General features: G+C 38.6%; 2 protein-coding genes across 2 annotated transcripts; both read right to left on the bottom strand.

Moving 5' to 3' along the window:
* Nucleotides 1-1958: 1958 nt before the first annotated feature.
* On the bottom strand, nucleotides 1959-8737 carry LOC131672585 (brain-specific homeobox protein-like). The gene is made up of 5 exons (XM_058949921.1): nucleotides 8193-8737; nucleotides 7378-7661; nucleotides 6987-7160; nucleotides 6505-6781; nucleotides 1959-3277 (listed from the first exon to the last, which is right to left on the bottom strand). Exons 1-5 carry the CDS (start codon nucleotides 8230-8232, stop codon nucleotides 3018-3020), a joined length of 1035 nt encoding a protein of 344 aa, XP_058805904.1. The 5' UTR covers nucleotides 8233-8737; the 3' UTR covers nucleotides 1959-3017.
* Nucleotides 8738-10490: 1753 nt separating this feature from the next.
* On the bottom strand, nucleotides 10491-14731 carry LOC131672591 (leucine-rich repeat neuronal protein 1). The gene is made up of 6 exons (XM_058949930.1): nucleotides 14548-14731; nucleotides 13467-13741; nucleotides 13006-13265; nucleotides 12569-12860; nucleotides 12155-12316; nucleotides 10491-11123 (listed from the first exon to the last, which is right to left on the bottom strand). The coding sequence occupies exons 1-6, from the start codon at nucleotides 14657-14659 to the stop codon at nucleotides 10791-10793; spliced, it is 1434 nt and encodes a 477-aa protein (XP_058805913.1). The 5' UTR covers nucleotides 14660-14731; the 3' UTR covers nucleotides 10491-10790.
* Between the last annotated feature and the right edge of the window lie 1243 nt (nucleotides 14732-15974).

The following is a 15974-nucleotide window of genomic DNA, read 5'->3' as shown; positions in this document are numbered from 1 at the left end:
CCCGGAACTTTTATGGACCGACGATTGGGCAAGTTTGACCACGTACGCTTGAGTTTCAATGCAAATCGATGTTCGGTTATGTAAAAAGTGTACAGTAAAAAGCTTTTATCAAAAAAAACTGTATATTATTATTTTCTAATAAGTTATGATTTGCACGTTGTTGGTCAATTAGATATTAGATATCGAGAATTTTGTAATTGTTGTAAATAAGAGACTCTTTATAGCTGCAAAAGCTCTATTTTCCGATGAAGTAGTATGATCCGTCAATTTAATAATCTACTAAAAGTATATTACTATTTAGTGCGTAGCTGTCAAACCGATCTGAAATTTATACGGATTAGTTGACTATCTAATTAAGTTTTTCATAATTATCAATGGAAGTATAGATCATAATCGAAGATACGAGTGAAGCTAAGTACTGTTATTGCCTTCTTCTAATAAGTTATTCCGGTTGGAGTGGAGTGATGCTGTGAAAATGTTCTCAGATTTCGAATTATTTTAAGCATAGTGACAACTCGCATTCATATTGTAAAACATTCAAAAAGAATACGAATTGCCAGAAATTCTCATTGACTTACAGCCAGTAACTCAATTATCCCGATTAATAAAACTTCTTTAAAGCGTAAATATTTCAAAAAAAAAGAAAAATGTAAAACTCGAGCATCTTCGCAACTCATACCCTGACAGACTTCGCTCTCGACTCGCAGTTATGTACATATAATATACGATCGAACCCACGTTCTGGCAGAAGCAGCAGCAGCACGCGTCCCTGAAATCTGCTTTCGGCCGCTCTCTGATCCCTTGCAATTACCTCCCATTATCCGAGTATTAAGATTCGCCTCGCAGCTCGCTTGACTAAGGGATCCTGCGTACACGCCGGACCTTTCATTCCCCGCCCCCCTCCCAAGGACAGCTTTGCTCCCTCTTTTTTTTTATTCGCATTCTCTACGGCATACTTCGCTCGAATATCTCGTCACCTCTCAACGAATTATTTTTTTTGCCGGGTCTCTTGGATATATTGAATTTTTCGTTTTTCACTCGGGGATTTCGTGTCAGTTCAGTGACTTTATTTGATCTTGTAGATTCTTTATGTGCACATAGCGATAAATAATTTTATTGAAGAACGGGATGCAACAGGGCATTGTTCGAAGATCGCCAAACGGGCGAGTAATTTATTTGGGAGTCTCGATTTTACCTTGTGAAACTCGAACATTTTTTTCACACGTTACTGTTTCAAATGATTAGTCCAATTATCTCTCTTCTCCCACATGAACTCCTCGAAAGTGTACGTTGCGTACGAAAATCCAATAAAAAGAAGGAAACTAAAAATTCAGCCCCGAATAAGGCATCGTCACTTCTTGTTGAATAACGAACACGGAGAATAATACAGGGGTGAGGGGGGAGGGCAGCGAAGTCATTTGATCGCAACTGTTGGCTCGGCGCGCCAAAACTATAGCCGTCGCGGCGCGATGGACAATGCCGTTACATGACAAAACTAGCCGTCGATGACGGGCGCTCGTTAGCTCGTGAAGGACGAAAATGGCCGGCAAACGATGATCTCGCCCAGCAGCAGCAGCACCAGCACCAGCAGCGTAGCGAGCGAGAGAGCCATGGCCAGCTGCAACTAATCTCGCGCCAATTAGCGGGGGATAATGCTACTGTCGCTCGTCGACGCGGCGCGAGAGCGCCGAGCTTTTACCCTGTCCCCCACGCAAAACGCGTGGCTCTGCTCTCTCTTTCTCTTTCGATCAATGGCTTTCAGCGACTGCTACGAGCTAAAAGCTCGACGAGTGTCCGATGACGCCGTGCTCTCTTCTTTTTTTTTTATCTCATCGTCGTCGTTACAACAATTATCTTTTGCGCTCACTGCGTGAAATGTCACTTTGAGTGGGGAAGGATTGAGTGAAACAGCTTTGCAATAGTTTTTTACCTTTTTTAATGGTTATTTATCACTGACTTTGATGGACTTACATTTGTCTTTTTTTCATTTTTTTAGCGATATTAAAATCGGTATTTACAATGAATAATGATGTAGCTAAATCGCTTGCTTAAAATTTTACACTTCTTTGTTTCTACAATTATTAAGCTCGGTATAATCATTTCTTTTCTCTACAAAAGTAATGAGTTACTTTTCTCTCGTGTCAACTATCGGATTCCTCTGAAAATCTTGGTAGTTCTGCGTTGAAAATTTGCCAACATTTTGTTTACGCTGTTTTATTCACTTTATTATTGTATGTTTCTAGTTTGAATTGCACTATAAACAAGATATGGCATCATATCTAAAATCTTTGATTATTTTTACGTTTCTACATAATGGAAACGTAGTTTGGTTTTTTTTCCATTCGACGGCAAACTTATGTAAGTAAATGATCGTATTTTATGATCAACAAATTTGGACCACGTGAGTGTCACAGTAGTATACCAATATCTACACTAAAAATCGATTTTCGAAATAAATTTTACAAGTACAAATTAAAAAGTAATTTAATATATCTAGCATACATATAAATAAATACAGAAATTGTGAAAAAATATAAACTCAAAAAGTCATAATTAAATCAATCATCTATTGCACAACCTTCAGTTAACTATATCTCTTTCACAAACTAAAAAATTCTGTGACCCGAAATTTCGTCATTCCAAAGTGTTCAGTCATCCCAAATTTGACTCACATGACTTTGCCGGGACATTCGAAAAAAAAATCACGTAAATTGCAGTATCAGTGCACGACAATTACACAATATGTGCTAGCGCATCCTTTAAATTCAACTGCGACAAATTCAATTCAATTGAATCCTCATCTTATAACTAATACAAGTGAGATATAAAGAAAAACAATTAAACAAACGAATCCTCATTAACAACGGACAACCGTCTTCGCTTATGCGAACGATAAATAAAACCGGAACGAAGTTCGCGCAAGAAGTAAAAATAATAAAATTAAACTAAATTAAATTGAAACATTTGCTTTATAAAGAGCACATCACATGCGAGAGTCCTACTTACGCACACGTGTCTCAGTGATGATGGCGTTGCAGATGCTCAAGGCCAATGACCTGCGGATGCACGACGTGATGGTGATGGTGATGTACAGGGTGATGATGTAGCGATGAGTGATGCTCCTTTGGAAGTGGCGATGAGTGTCGCGGCGAGCCAGGACTTTCATCGCCCAGTACGTCGATTTCGTCGGAATCCGAGTCGGCCATTGCGTCGCTCGATCCTCGACTCTCACGACCGCCGCCGGTTGACGGTCCGAGTGAGAAGTCCACTGGTCGCTCTGTTTGGTTTTGTTTTTATTTTGAAATAAATAATAATTTTAAGTCGTGAAATCTTATGGATCAAAATGAAGTAATGCAAAGAAATCGAAATAATATATCTTTAAAATCATTTTTATTATTTTTGATCCATTAAAATTGTTTTTATAGATTAAAGATGTTGAATGGTATGTATAGAAGTTGTATATACTAAACTGAAAGGTGTAGAGCTGAAATACAGATGTCCAACATTGAAAAAAGGACACTATTTCTAACCAAACTGGTCGTTATTCTATATATATATAACTTTTGAATCAGTTAAAATTGTCCGAGAGTTGAATATCAATTCAAATTTATTATATCTTGAAAATCTGGATGTTATAATTAAATCGAAATCGTCTTTTCCCAAAGAAATTGAGTGACCATACAGTCAATAATAAGTTTCATAAATAATAAGTAACAAAACATTTTTTTACGAAAATTGCATCCGCGTGAAAGACCAAATGGCGCAGATTCTTAATGCCTGGAGAATTTCGAATCAATAATTCGACCCAACAAGAGAATAACCCAACAAGAGAAGAAAGTAACCACCGCTATTGATAAACCATCAATAATCTAACTATTTTCTCCGAAAACGAACGAAGCCCCATAACTAGTTGCGATGCAAATCTAGAGAAGAAAAAGAAAATAAGCGGCTTCTCATTCTCTACTACACTCTTCTACGCTAATTTAGTTTGGCAAGCAATTTATCCATCTTCGGTCGGAGGACGGCGAACAATCGGCCGCACTGGCAGCAGCAGCAGCAGCAGCAGGCAAGATAGATAGGAGGCGGCAGAGCACTTAGGAGGACGACGATCTAATTGACTAATTTTCTGGAAGACCCCGAATCGAGGTTTTAAGACGCTGCTGCAAAGTCTTGGAAGGAGAGAGCGAGAGAGAGTGTCGATCGGACGAGAGAAGCAGTAGAGAAGACGTCGAGAGAGCTAACTTCGTTAGTTACGTACCGCTAGGAGCCATCTTGGCCTCGAGACGACAAGTGCTGCAGCAGACTGCTGCTGCTGCTGCTGCTGCTGCTGCTGCTGCTACTGCTACTGCTGCTACTGTAACTGCTGCGGTGACTTAGCAAGGGACTTTCAGGGATAGCTAAATCGGTTGCCCCTCGTCTGATTTTCAGATATTTATGTCTTTAGATCTTGTTTCTTATTCACTGTTAGCGTTGACCGAATTTTGAAGGTGTGGTTTTCGTTTCGTTCAAAATGACTCTTTGCTTTCACATCTAAATTCATTATTTGAAATGTCTTGATGCAGAAATTGTGCCATTGATGTGCAACGAAGCTGACTATTAAAAATTCAATGTTTTTTTATTCTCATGAGACTTTTGTTTGGCTTTTTTCGTTGTTATAAAAATACAAAGCTATGAAACATCATCAATGACATTGCAGATTTCTATTTCATTAAAAACAATTTGCCAACAAGGCATTTATTTTCTAATAGCGAATTTCCAACGATATTGAAGACAACGTCTACACGAAAGCTTTGCATGAAAGTTGCTTATCATGAGAGGAAGATCAACGATGAAGCTCTCATTTTTTTCTATACTGATAAAAAAAGCTGCTTCATCAAACTAAGACTAGGTATAAGTCTTGCTCGCTAGTTCGATTAATTGCAGCAGAATAATGAAGCTCCACCTCGGTAACTGGTATAATTAATTAGACAAAACACGGGAGCACTAAAGCACAGAGTTAATGGAAGGTATATTATGCGATATCGCAGTAGCGTTGCAGGTATTACAAAGCGAGGCAGTTAACTTCGATTACGTCTTCCCGAGAACAGCCTCTCATATTCGCGTATCCAACGGAGAATTATAATATAATTTCACGTCTCTCCGCGCGATTCGTGCAATTTAACTCGTTTCCAGCGACGCAGGGTACAATTTGGCGAGAATAAACGCAGAGAAATCAGACTTTTCGATGTCTGACTAAAATGACTCGTACCACTTAATGTAAAATTGACGACGACGAACGAGGAAAAACTTGGTAAGAGTTCTAGACGACTTTTTTTTTTCTTTATTGTGTACATTATTTTATCACCTTTTAGAGGTGACGACAGGTCTTATGAAAAAAAGGAAGTATAGAGCAACGGTAATGAAGGATCGTAAAGTAGCTAATGACCATACATAGTCAGGCTAAAAGCGGTCGCTCTAACCATAAAAGAACTTCATTTGTACGCTCTTCGAGTAATTTACGCCTAGAACAATTTCTGCCTTAAAGCCTATTTATTATTATAAAGATATTGCTAATTTCTTTTTATGCGTTAACTAAAAATGAAATGTTCGTATTTAATTTTTATGGAAATCGAAAGTAGTACTAAAGCGTTAAATAATGTTTATAATGTTATAAGCAAAAAATTTTAGCTCCAACAATTTGTGCAAAGGAATGTTAACTCCAACAAATCTGACGAACGGCAACAATTAACGTGGCCAATTGAACGAGCGAGATGAAGCGGATACATGCAAAATGTCGGTCCAATCAGGAATTTGGTCAAATTCAAGCGATTTCAGGGAGCAAGTAGTACAGTCGATAATGGCGAAATTCTCTGTTGTGGACTACACGGACTTTAAGTGATTTATTGTCGCTGAAATTTTGCCTCTGCCCAGCAGCAGATTGAGCGCGCGGCCATGATAAAACCACAACTGCCGCGTCGCTCATCTCTCGACAACTATTTAATGAGCGGTTCAGTTTTGGCCTGTCAATTTTTGGCCTTCTCGTCTGTTGATTTGTGAAAATTTGTCGTTTAATTTTCATTATAAAGTTCCTCGTTGTTCGTTAAACAGAAAACATTTTTTTGTATTCTTTTTTTATTGATACGCAAATGTACGATTAGGTCATTAGAAAAAGTTGAGCTAGTGAAATTTTATCCATTGTAGAAACGAAAACTAGACAATATAATTCTTTTTTGACATTTTGAATCTCATTTGGTTATTGGTTGAATTATTTAAGTATTTTATAATGGCGTTATAATTTAATTTTGATCTGCAGACTTGCACCTTGGAAGTTAAATAAAAATTAATAATTTTTAGGTGGTTAGTCCTCAAATAATCTATTGAAGAAATGTTGCCCATTCGTCTCAATGATTTTTCTATTATGTAAAATCTTCCAAGTATAATTTTTCGTTCATTTGACTCATCTCTAAGTAAATTTGTGGATTTTAATTTTTTAAACGAGAATAATAATCGATCACCAATAATTACCAGCAGGTGAAGTAGAATTTTGTCCACTAGTAGCTTGCGTGAACGAGGACGAATTGGCACTTATTCCAGAACTGCCACCTCCACCTCCAGAACTGCTGTTACTGTTGAGCTTCCTGAGCTGCTTTTTATGCTTCATGCGTCGATTCTGGAACCAAGTTTTCACTTGTGTTTCCGATAAGTGAAGTGCCGCTGCGAGCTCGACTCTTTCCGGTGTGCTCAAATAACGTTGGGCCTCGAAACGCGCTTCCAAACCTGCTAACTGCTGGTCACTGAATACCTGAATGTAATTTTTCAACGGCCATTGAATGCTCAGTCTACGTATGATTCAATTCAGAATTTATTTCGAGCAATATTAAATCACGAAATTTATTGCAATCGGTGCAAAAAAAAACTTTTCTTTCGCAAATTCAATAGAATTTAATTTAGAATTTAAAAAAAATAGCCACTCGTCAAGGTACAAGTTTAAAAATGATGGTTCTCACCGTTCTCGCTTTCCGTCGCCTGCAGTGCTTAAGTGCAGCGAGATCACCAACGCCAGGTACAACGCCAACGCCCATCCCCGCGCCACCGAACAGCGGTCCAAGAAAGAAAGCTGCGGCGGTCGGTGGTGCCGTCGGATAACCCGGAAGCAGATTATTGATGGCGAATTGCTGATACTGCTGAAACAACTCGATCGCCTCGTGATGTACTTGAAAACGACAACTCTTCGTTCGCGGCAAATCCACGTGCTCCATAAGTAAACGCATTGCCACGGGTGTGCGTAAAGTCGGTGACAATGCGTTTCTCGCGAGCGAGCGCGCAAATGCGGACACGCGGTTTTGGCAGCGATGGAAAAGCTCGTTTCGATAAGCGACAAAGAGACGAGGGCTGTACCGCGTGCTGCTGCTGCTGCTGATGAGCTTGCGAAACGTGCGCGGCAATCTGCTGTTGCTGCTGCTGTTGATGATGACTGATCGACGACGCGTGATGACTGTTGTGCACGGCGACGGCGGCCGCCGCCGCGCTGACGCTGCCGCGACTGAGGATATCTTCGATGAGGAAGGACGTACGACTCGCCGAACTATTGGCAGCGTTGTTGTTTGCCTGCTGCTGATGTTGTTGCTGCTGCTGGCACGTCGTCGACTGCATCGCTTTCGGGCCGCGATGCTCCTTCGTACCTGCGGGGTGGTCTTGGTTTCTTTTTTGCTTTCGAGCTTGTATTGTGATATTTTGACGAAAGTCAGGAAATTCATCAAGTCGTCAGTGCCATGTGGTTTTAGATCGCGACACGAGAACTTGTCGGACTACTGAATTCTTATTGAAGGAAAATCTTTTCCAAGGATTTTTGAAGGTTTTGATTACTTATTGTTGTTGTAACGAATCATATTTATTTGACACAACATACTGTCCTAATTGTAAAATTATTTAGTTTTGAAAAGTCAATATAGATAGGTAGTGCTCACCACTAATCAAAATAAATCACTCAACAGTATAAACTCTATTACGATTGTTCTGTCTAAGATGATTATTCAAATAATTTTAATTAAATACATAATGTAATGCTGGGACAATGTCATATCATTTTATCATATTATGGAAATTATAGATATTTAATGAATTGGAATCTTTCGAATTTTTCTATCAGAAAGTTAAGCAAATAATTAAAATTGGAATTATCTACTCACGCAGTGCGTGATAAAAATACTCACTTTTCGAAATCAAGTTTTCCTTTTCGTAATCCAGCAACATTTGTTACAAAGATTTGTATTATCTAACATTGCAAATACAATGTCAACAAAAAACTTTACAACAGCTCAACGTATCCATTGTTTTCAAAGATTAAGCACTGTAGAATTCGGTCATCGGGCAAATTGCTACCAGATTGTTGTACGTCGATCCCATTTTGAAAGGGGAATTTCAACACGTCAATTGTCTTGTAACTTTTATAAATGACTTCCAATCGCTTTCAATCTAACATCGTCTTCAACCACTGCCATAAAATTATAATTCACTGTTTCATTGGTATTCACAAACAGAAATCACCCTTCACCTTCTGACGAAAGGAAAGCAACAGAATCGTCGAACTAGCATACGATCTCATCACTCAGTCGACAATCAACGACAATCAAGCGGTCTTCAGTGGCCTATTAGCCATACCACGTACGATGATAACCTCTTGGACCGAATATCCCGTTGATTAGTCTCGGGCAAAGCCAGCAGTCAGTCAGCCGTCGGGGATGCGTTCGCAAGCGCAGCCGTGTATCACGTGCTCAAAACAGCTTTGCGGCCGAGCAGTCAACCCGATCCTCATGACGTTGGATGTGTCCCGCTGGCGATGGTAAACGATGAAAAGCGCTGGCGACGGAGGGGTAGCAGGAAAAGCTTCGTCGCCCGATTGGCCGACGTCGGCAACGCCATCCCCCCGGCGAATCGCCGGGTGGAGTCTGTCGCCATGACTACCCGCGAGACGTTTGCTTGTGTGCCCCCGGCGCCGACCCTCTACGTACGCGCGCCTATTATATCCTCGTGTGCGTATATCGCAGGTGCAGCTTCTTCTTTTCGCTTATTTCGAGCCTCTATGCCCTCCCTACCCTCGCCCGGAATTGAGGTATTATGTACTGCAGGCGAATAAACCGAGACCCCCCCCCCCCATCCCCCGCCGCCGTCCCGCGGGAAAACTGTTTTCCTATTCGCCGTTCGTGGTTGCTGATTAAGCTACCGACGCCGCCGTCACAGGAAAGTTTACTGCAAAAGTGCCGATTACGTGACCGAAATTTTTCCGCAGATGCCTGGCCATTTTTCCACGTTGCGTGCTTTCTTTCTCAATTGTTGCTCCACATTTCCCCGATGATTTCAACATTATTGGTAAAACGTTAGAGCAGATTGGAAATTTTCAGACGTTCGCTTTTTTGCTTTGAGTTGAATTTGCCAAGCACAGAGGACTGATAATGGCTGATTTGAATGCGGCCGTCGTCGAGCCATCAACCCTATCATAATAAGGGGATCCGTGAAAACAAGATAGCAAAGGATAACTTGTGCCGCGTTTAAAATGAATCTCAGTTTCTTCTGTTTTTGAAAGTGGCCGTCAGCGCGAACATCTCTGAAAAGACGATACCTATAATAGATATAATCCACCGCGCAACAATTCCTCTCCGTACCGAAAGCACAGTGCCACCCCCCTCGGGTTTTGCGTGCGTCGCATGCGCGCGAATCCTCCGATACGCAGCCGCTTTCACGAGACTAACCGGCCGCGAGCAAGCCGGCTTCCCGATAGGACGCGCGCATCCGCACTCGAGCGGACAAATCTACCTGTCGAAAGGAATACGCACTGGTCATCGCCAGCAGCAACAGCAGCAGCTCGGTCGATAGTTGAGTGAATTAACCTACGCGGGCGCTACGTCTAATTGCATTCGAACGCGTAAACACCGCAATCTGCGCAGCCTCTATTTAGTCAAAGCACTCGTGCTTATGACTTTGATACCGACGCTCTGTGCTTACATCCTCAGCGGCAATCGCACGTTTCGGGTCTTCAGGGATAGCCAACACATTTATTCGGTAGCTTGCAAGCAGCAGTTAACTCGGACTAGCTGTCTAGCTCGAGTGTGCAAGACCGTTGCGAACAGACAGCCCGCATATGGTACATCTACTCAAGACTAAAGGTAGTGTGCTTGTAACCTACGGGGACAATCTTCGAATTTCAACGTTCACGAAAGAATATTGTTCGTAAAGCAAATTCAGTTCATACTTCCATTGAATATACGTATTATTTTAATTTTTAGTTTACTCATGTCTAGTGCAGATGAAAAATACGTTATAAATATTTATAACTAAAATAATCCGCGCCTAAACGGCAAATAAATTAATTTTCATTTGAGACTCGTATGTTATATCAGATTTATAAATCAATTTTAGTAAGTTTAGCGTTCTGCTTTTACTTAATTTTACCAATCGAATTTCCTGAATAGCTAAATAAGAACAACGTATAATTATAAATGTTAGTTGGAATAATTTATTATAAATGTACATTTGATATAATCTTTTTGTTCTCTGGCATGGTGTAAAAATAAAATTGTTATAAGAAAACACTGGGACTAAAATAGTAATCGACGGATTGTACATTCCTTTTCAATGAAACAGTAACTCTTGTGAATAACATTCCTGTACAATCAATATAACGTATAAAATATCCATCGCGAATAAACGAATCGAAGCACAAGCAAGCAAAATAATAAAATTTGTAATTAAGTCAAACATAACGCTCTTCAGTAATACAAAAAAGTATAAAAAACAAAAGAAAGTCTGTATTCCTAAATATCATAGTCGCAAGGCTCTGCGCGTTTATAAAAAGCACGCGAAAAACTCGCAGGACCCTGTCGTCCGCAGAAGAAGAATCCTCTCTTCCAGAAGATGAATATCACGAGTACCACTGGTACGGCTAGTAAAACTCCAAGTAGCATACCCACGAGAACGGCAGCGTCGCGTTCCGGTCGGGCACCATAGTAATCCAGACAGCGAAGCTTGCGATTGGAGAGTGACATGAGAGTTCGGTTACGATGCTCTGGTGGTGCTGAACAGGTGAGCGATGCGATTACGTTGGTACCCATTAGACGTTTTCCTTGCTCGACAAGCAGTGTACTGATCTAGAATATATATGTATTTATATATATATGTTTTATTCTTTTTTTTGCGTTTGCACTGAAAAAGTATTTTACCGCGAGAGTTAAATTTTTTTTTCATGATAGCTTGAATCTTAATTTCTATACTATTGTTCAATAGATAGAGGAGATTGGAGAAGATTAACGTGCCGGGTGAGATTACTCGATGGTTGAGAGAATTCATTACTAAAGTACCAGAGCGCGTTGAGATACATAAGAGTAACGTAGAGCACAAGAAACATTTCATTTGGATCGTACAACTAATTGTTGTAAAATCAAAGTTTGAAATATTTACTGTGCATTACGAAAAATTTTGTACAAAATATTTTTTACCTCATTTTGTTTATCTCGTCTATACAGTGAAACAAGATTGTAACGAATGATTTCTTTATGTTTTCAATGTTTTTCACATTTATGATCATTTCTAATGTTATTAATATAGAATTAAAACGACAGGTTATACCCATTGTGAAGATACATCAGTCAACACATCTCAGCATGAACATTAGATAAATTAAAAAATTATCTGACTATTCAAATGTTTTTTTTTTAATAAATTATTCGTATAGGCCAAAAATAGCTCGTAAAAAATTTATTCAAAAAAATTTATTTTCCAAAATTCATTTCTGTTATTCTATATAATTAGTTCATAGTTTCTGAGAACAAAAAAATTTGAAATATAACAATTGAACCAAGCAACACGCACGTCGTAGATATTGTATGATTCATTAGCTAAATATCATGATCAATACGGTCAATACCTGTAATACAGAATTATTTACGCACTTTGAATATCAAGAAAATATTATTTTCTATTCGCATATATCTCGCCGCGAGAAAGACGTGTTCGAATAAAAGAGACGACTCAATCATTGCACATGTAGAGCGAAAGAATTCAATTGGCAAAGTAACTCTCTTATGTGGATCGATGTATCTATGCGACTTTGATCTGCCTGAACGCCCGTAAAAGAAGAAAAAGAAGGGAAGTCGAACTATAATTCACGCCTTTAACTTACGAGATATTGATTGTCGCAATCGCAGCTCCATTGGTTGTTCGTTATGCGCAATTCTTCGAGTTTATCCCATCTCGCGACCAGGCTTGCCGGTAAATAGCGCAGTGCGTTGTTCGACAGATACAGCTTCTTCAGTGGAGGCCACGTTGTAGTTCCTTGTTCTTGCTGCTTTGCAATGTACAATGGCGTTTTATTCAAGCAATGTACTCGGGAGTATAAAAAGTTGACTGTTCATTGATTATTGTTAAATAGTGAAAATGATAATATCATAAAGACGTTTTCAAGTGGTGCAGAACTAAATGTGTCACGATCGGATTGAATTTTTATTAGACGTCAGCCGAAACTTTCGTAGGTGTATTATTATAAAAAAAACCTGTCTTTGCCGTAGAGTAAAAAAGAATGGTTTAACATGTATACCTTTTTGGCAAGTGCTTCATCATCGATTTCTTCCAACAGCGGGCAGTTCTCAATCGATAAAATCTCGAGGTTCTCGAGATTGGAAAGAGACCCTTTGTCGATAGCGAGTAATCTAGTCATATTATTCATCTGCAATTCTTTCAAGTTTGGCATTAATGGAAACTCATTAGCTTCGTTTAACAATTCGATAGGATTGCCATCCATTATGAGAACTTCTAATGGCTTTGTCTGGCTCAAAGCATCGGGAAGTACGAAGAAATTATTGTAACTAATGTTCAACTTCTTTAAGAATCTGTAAAGAAAAATTATTTTATGATACAAGGATTCGTGTTCTTTTACTAAATGAAAAAGAAGCTTTCAGCGTAGACCTTGCGCATGAATATTTAACAGTTACGTAAGTACAAGTGAGAAGTTAAATAAATGCAAAGAATAGATACCTGAATGAATGCAAAATAGCTTCGTCGACTTTCTTTAAACTGCAGTTACTGAGATGCAATTCTTCGAGATACGGCAACTCGGCGAATGAATACATAACCGGTACGTCGATTCCTTCCAACGGATTGTTTGACAATATTAACGTTCTCAAATCTTTAGTATGCTCGAAAAGATCGCGGTTGATTGAGTGTAACAAGTTGTTCGATAGATTCAAAACTTGCAGTTTTTTCAGAGGTGCGTAAGCGTCTAGTTGAAATCGTCCCTGTCGAGATGAAAAAGTATTGTTTTATTTATTTCTTCGCTTTATTCAGTTTATGATTGGTTGAACATTAAAATAAGTCACAGAAACTCAGTGAAATAATAAAAATAAAAAATGCATCAATTTATGACGCTTACTCAGGTACCTGCATATTCAAACCACTCGACATTTACCCGTCAAAAATTCAATTGATTGTTATCTTACCTCGAAAGCATAAGGCATAAGGTTCTCAGCGGTAAGCAAATTGTGACTCAAATCAAGCTCCGTGAGATTGTAAGTCCACTTAAAAGCATGATGCTCGATCATGTCGATCTTATTGTGGCAAAGTTTGATTGCTTTGACGACGACGTTACTGGTAAATGGTTTGATTTTAGCGATTTGATTGTTTTCAAAAGTGATCAACTCCAACGGTGTACTCGGCCATTCGTGATCGTCCAGATTCGACGTAAGGTTCCGATTCGAACAATCGACAATGTTGACTGGAAAAAAAAAATAGATTTACAGTGATTTATTAATTTATCTCTAAATGTCTAGAATTATACTTCGTTATCGAGGCCTGTAATTATTTGTTGGCCTAAAAGTTTAGTATATGATAAATGAATCTAAAAGTTTACAAAATGTAACGGTGTTGAAAAAGGGTCTGGTAGGTAAAGCTTAATATAGAGCGGTGCTTTATCTGACTGCAGCCTTTTATCTATCCCCTGAAAAAATATTATTCTTAACTACTATTCGGATTACTCTCGCGACCCAGCTCAATAACGTGCACGTACGAATAATGTGTGCGTGCAACCGGTAAGCTTCCAGAATAAATTACATCTTTTAAAAAACAAAAACAAAAACAGGACTACAGTGAAAAATCCAAGGCAGGTGAAATAATTCGAGCATTGCAACACACCTACGTAGTCTAGTTAAAAATAATGCCCGATAAAATACAGATAAAACTGTTGAGTCGGCTAAAAGATGTTCCACAAGAATTGTTTCTCAGCAAAGTGTATTTGCCTTGGCATACAGTTGATCATTGAATGCCATTGTGAAATATCTCCAATAGATTTTTATTGTTTGACTTTTATGGGATTTTTCTATTAACGTTTTATATTTCACGATTGCGTTTGATCGGAGGATGTGACGATGTTTCATAAAGTATGTACAGCATAATAGCTGTATAAAGTTTTATATTAATTTTTGTAAATTGCATTGAACATAAAACGCCACCGTGACAACGTCAGGCAACTCCGTGAAAAATGCATAAAAGCTCTATAACATTGAAATTGAGACTCTCACTCACCGGTACATCTACACACGTCACACACTTTTCTGTTGAGTGTCGGTTCATTATCTGGTATAGCCAAAGCAAACGCAAAGGAAAGAACGAGGATAGCGTCGAAAATCCGCGGCATGGTGTCTATATCCAGCAAAATCCACGTCCGAACTGGCTTAACCGTAGCCAAGCGCTTATTATCGCGAGTGGGCTAGCAAGCGAGCGAGTGACGATAACGCGGCTGATAAGATAAAAATCAACGGGAGAGCTCGTTTTCTTCACGCGTATTACTCATCGTTTATAAGTCAGATAATGCGTACAGGTGCGGATTCATATGCGTGCTCACGCTTAGTCGACTGTAACAATTGTCAAGCCGGTTAGTGTCGCGAGAAGATAATTATTTGCGATAGGTCTCGAATCCTATAGTTATCGCATTTCTAGGAGTGGGATAAGACTTTATTTTAGATGACTGTTCAATGGAAAAATCATTTATAGAATTAACATGATAAACATTGTAATTAATTGTAGGTTGATTTTTTGCAATTTCATAGATATCGAATTGGAATGATTCAACAATTTGACTGATTCATATAGCCGTCATTATTTATTATGGGTTAATATTTTTATAGAGTAATATGCATAAAATGTTAATCGCAAATAAAAATCCGTTCGAGCAAAGTGTATAAAAAGTGATGATGTTATAAATCCGGTTGTAAGTATAATTTAATGATTATTATTTCCATAAACTTTCAAGACAAAGTTTTCATGTAAAAAGTGTCTAATATTTACATACATACACATGGTAATGTCCAGGTTAATGACTAGTTTTAGAACAGATAATTGTTACTTCTCAAGGGGGTGGAATTCGAAGCTTGGCGCTTTCGGCAACACCCTCACAAGGTACTAGAGAAGTGGCACCATCTGTTGTCCCTTTATTCGCCTTCTTTTTTCCCCCTTTATCTTGCGTATTTATCCTGAGCGACTGCGGAGATAAAAGCTCGTGACAATGTATCGATCGCTACTTAAGCTTAATTGTTTTTATTCAAAAAGTCGAATGTCGGTCAAACTGTCGTACATAGTTTAGTAATAGGATAAAATTCACGTTGGCCTTTAGCATTATTTCGGAGCAAATATAGAATTGCTTTAATTCTTTATTTGTAGAAGATGAATTTAGCTTTTTGTGACATAATCTGAGTGGGAATGAAATACCGCCAAATTTTAAACTTTCGACAAGATATTCCTTTTTATGAACAACTAATTAAAAATAAAATATGCTGGAAAAAATGGTATAAAGAAACGATTTACTGCTTTTTTCAGAATCGTAAATGTGAATAACAATTTTGTAAAGCAACTTGTAGATCTCACTTTCATTTTCAATCATTAAAATCAAATTATTGTTTGATAAACAATCCCTATTTTAGCGAAAATAAAGTATAAAAATCCTTCATAAGTTG

Source organism: Phymastichus coffea, unplaced genomic scaffold, assembly GCF_024137745.1.
Source record: "Phymastichus coffea isolate CEN01 unplaced genomic scaffold, Cenicafe_Pcof_1.1 PCOF00154, whole genome shotgun sequence".
NCBI classification, from domain to species: domain Eukaryota; kingdom Metazoa; phylum Arthropoda; class Insecta; order Hymenoptera; family Eulophidae; genus Phymastichus; species Phymastichus coffea.
The sequence above is the reverse complement of the archived record's forward strand: the minus strand, read 5'-3'. Positions and strand labels throughout refer to the sequence as shown.

Coding starts and splice junctions, on each gene's coding strand:
- LOC131672585 (XM_058949921.1), bottom strand. CDS start 8,232: ATGTTGCTGGATTACGAAAAGGAAAACTTGATTTCGAAAA. Junction 7,662..8,192: donor GGAAAACTTGATTTCGAAAA/GTGAGTATTTTT, acceptor ACCACCCCGCAG/GTACGAAGGAGCATCGCGGC. Junction 7,161..7,377: donor AGCAGCAGCAGCAGCACGCG/GTACAGCCCTCG, acceptor TTGTTTCAGCAG/TATCAGCAATTCGCCATCAA.
- LOC131672591 (XM_058949930.1), bottom strand. CDS start 14,659: ATGCCGCGGATTTTCGACGCTATCCTCGTTCTTTCCTTTGCGTTTGCT. Junction 12,861..13,005: donor GCTATTTTGCATTCATTCAG/GTATCTATTCTT, acceptor TTTTCTTTACAG/ATTCTTAAAGAAGTTGAACA. Junction 11,124..12,154: donor ATTGCGACAATCAATATCTC/GTAAGTTAAAGG, acceptor TATATATTCTAG/ATCAGTACACTGCTTGTCGA.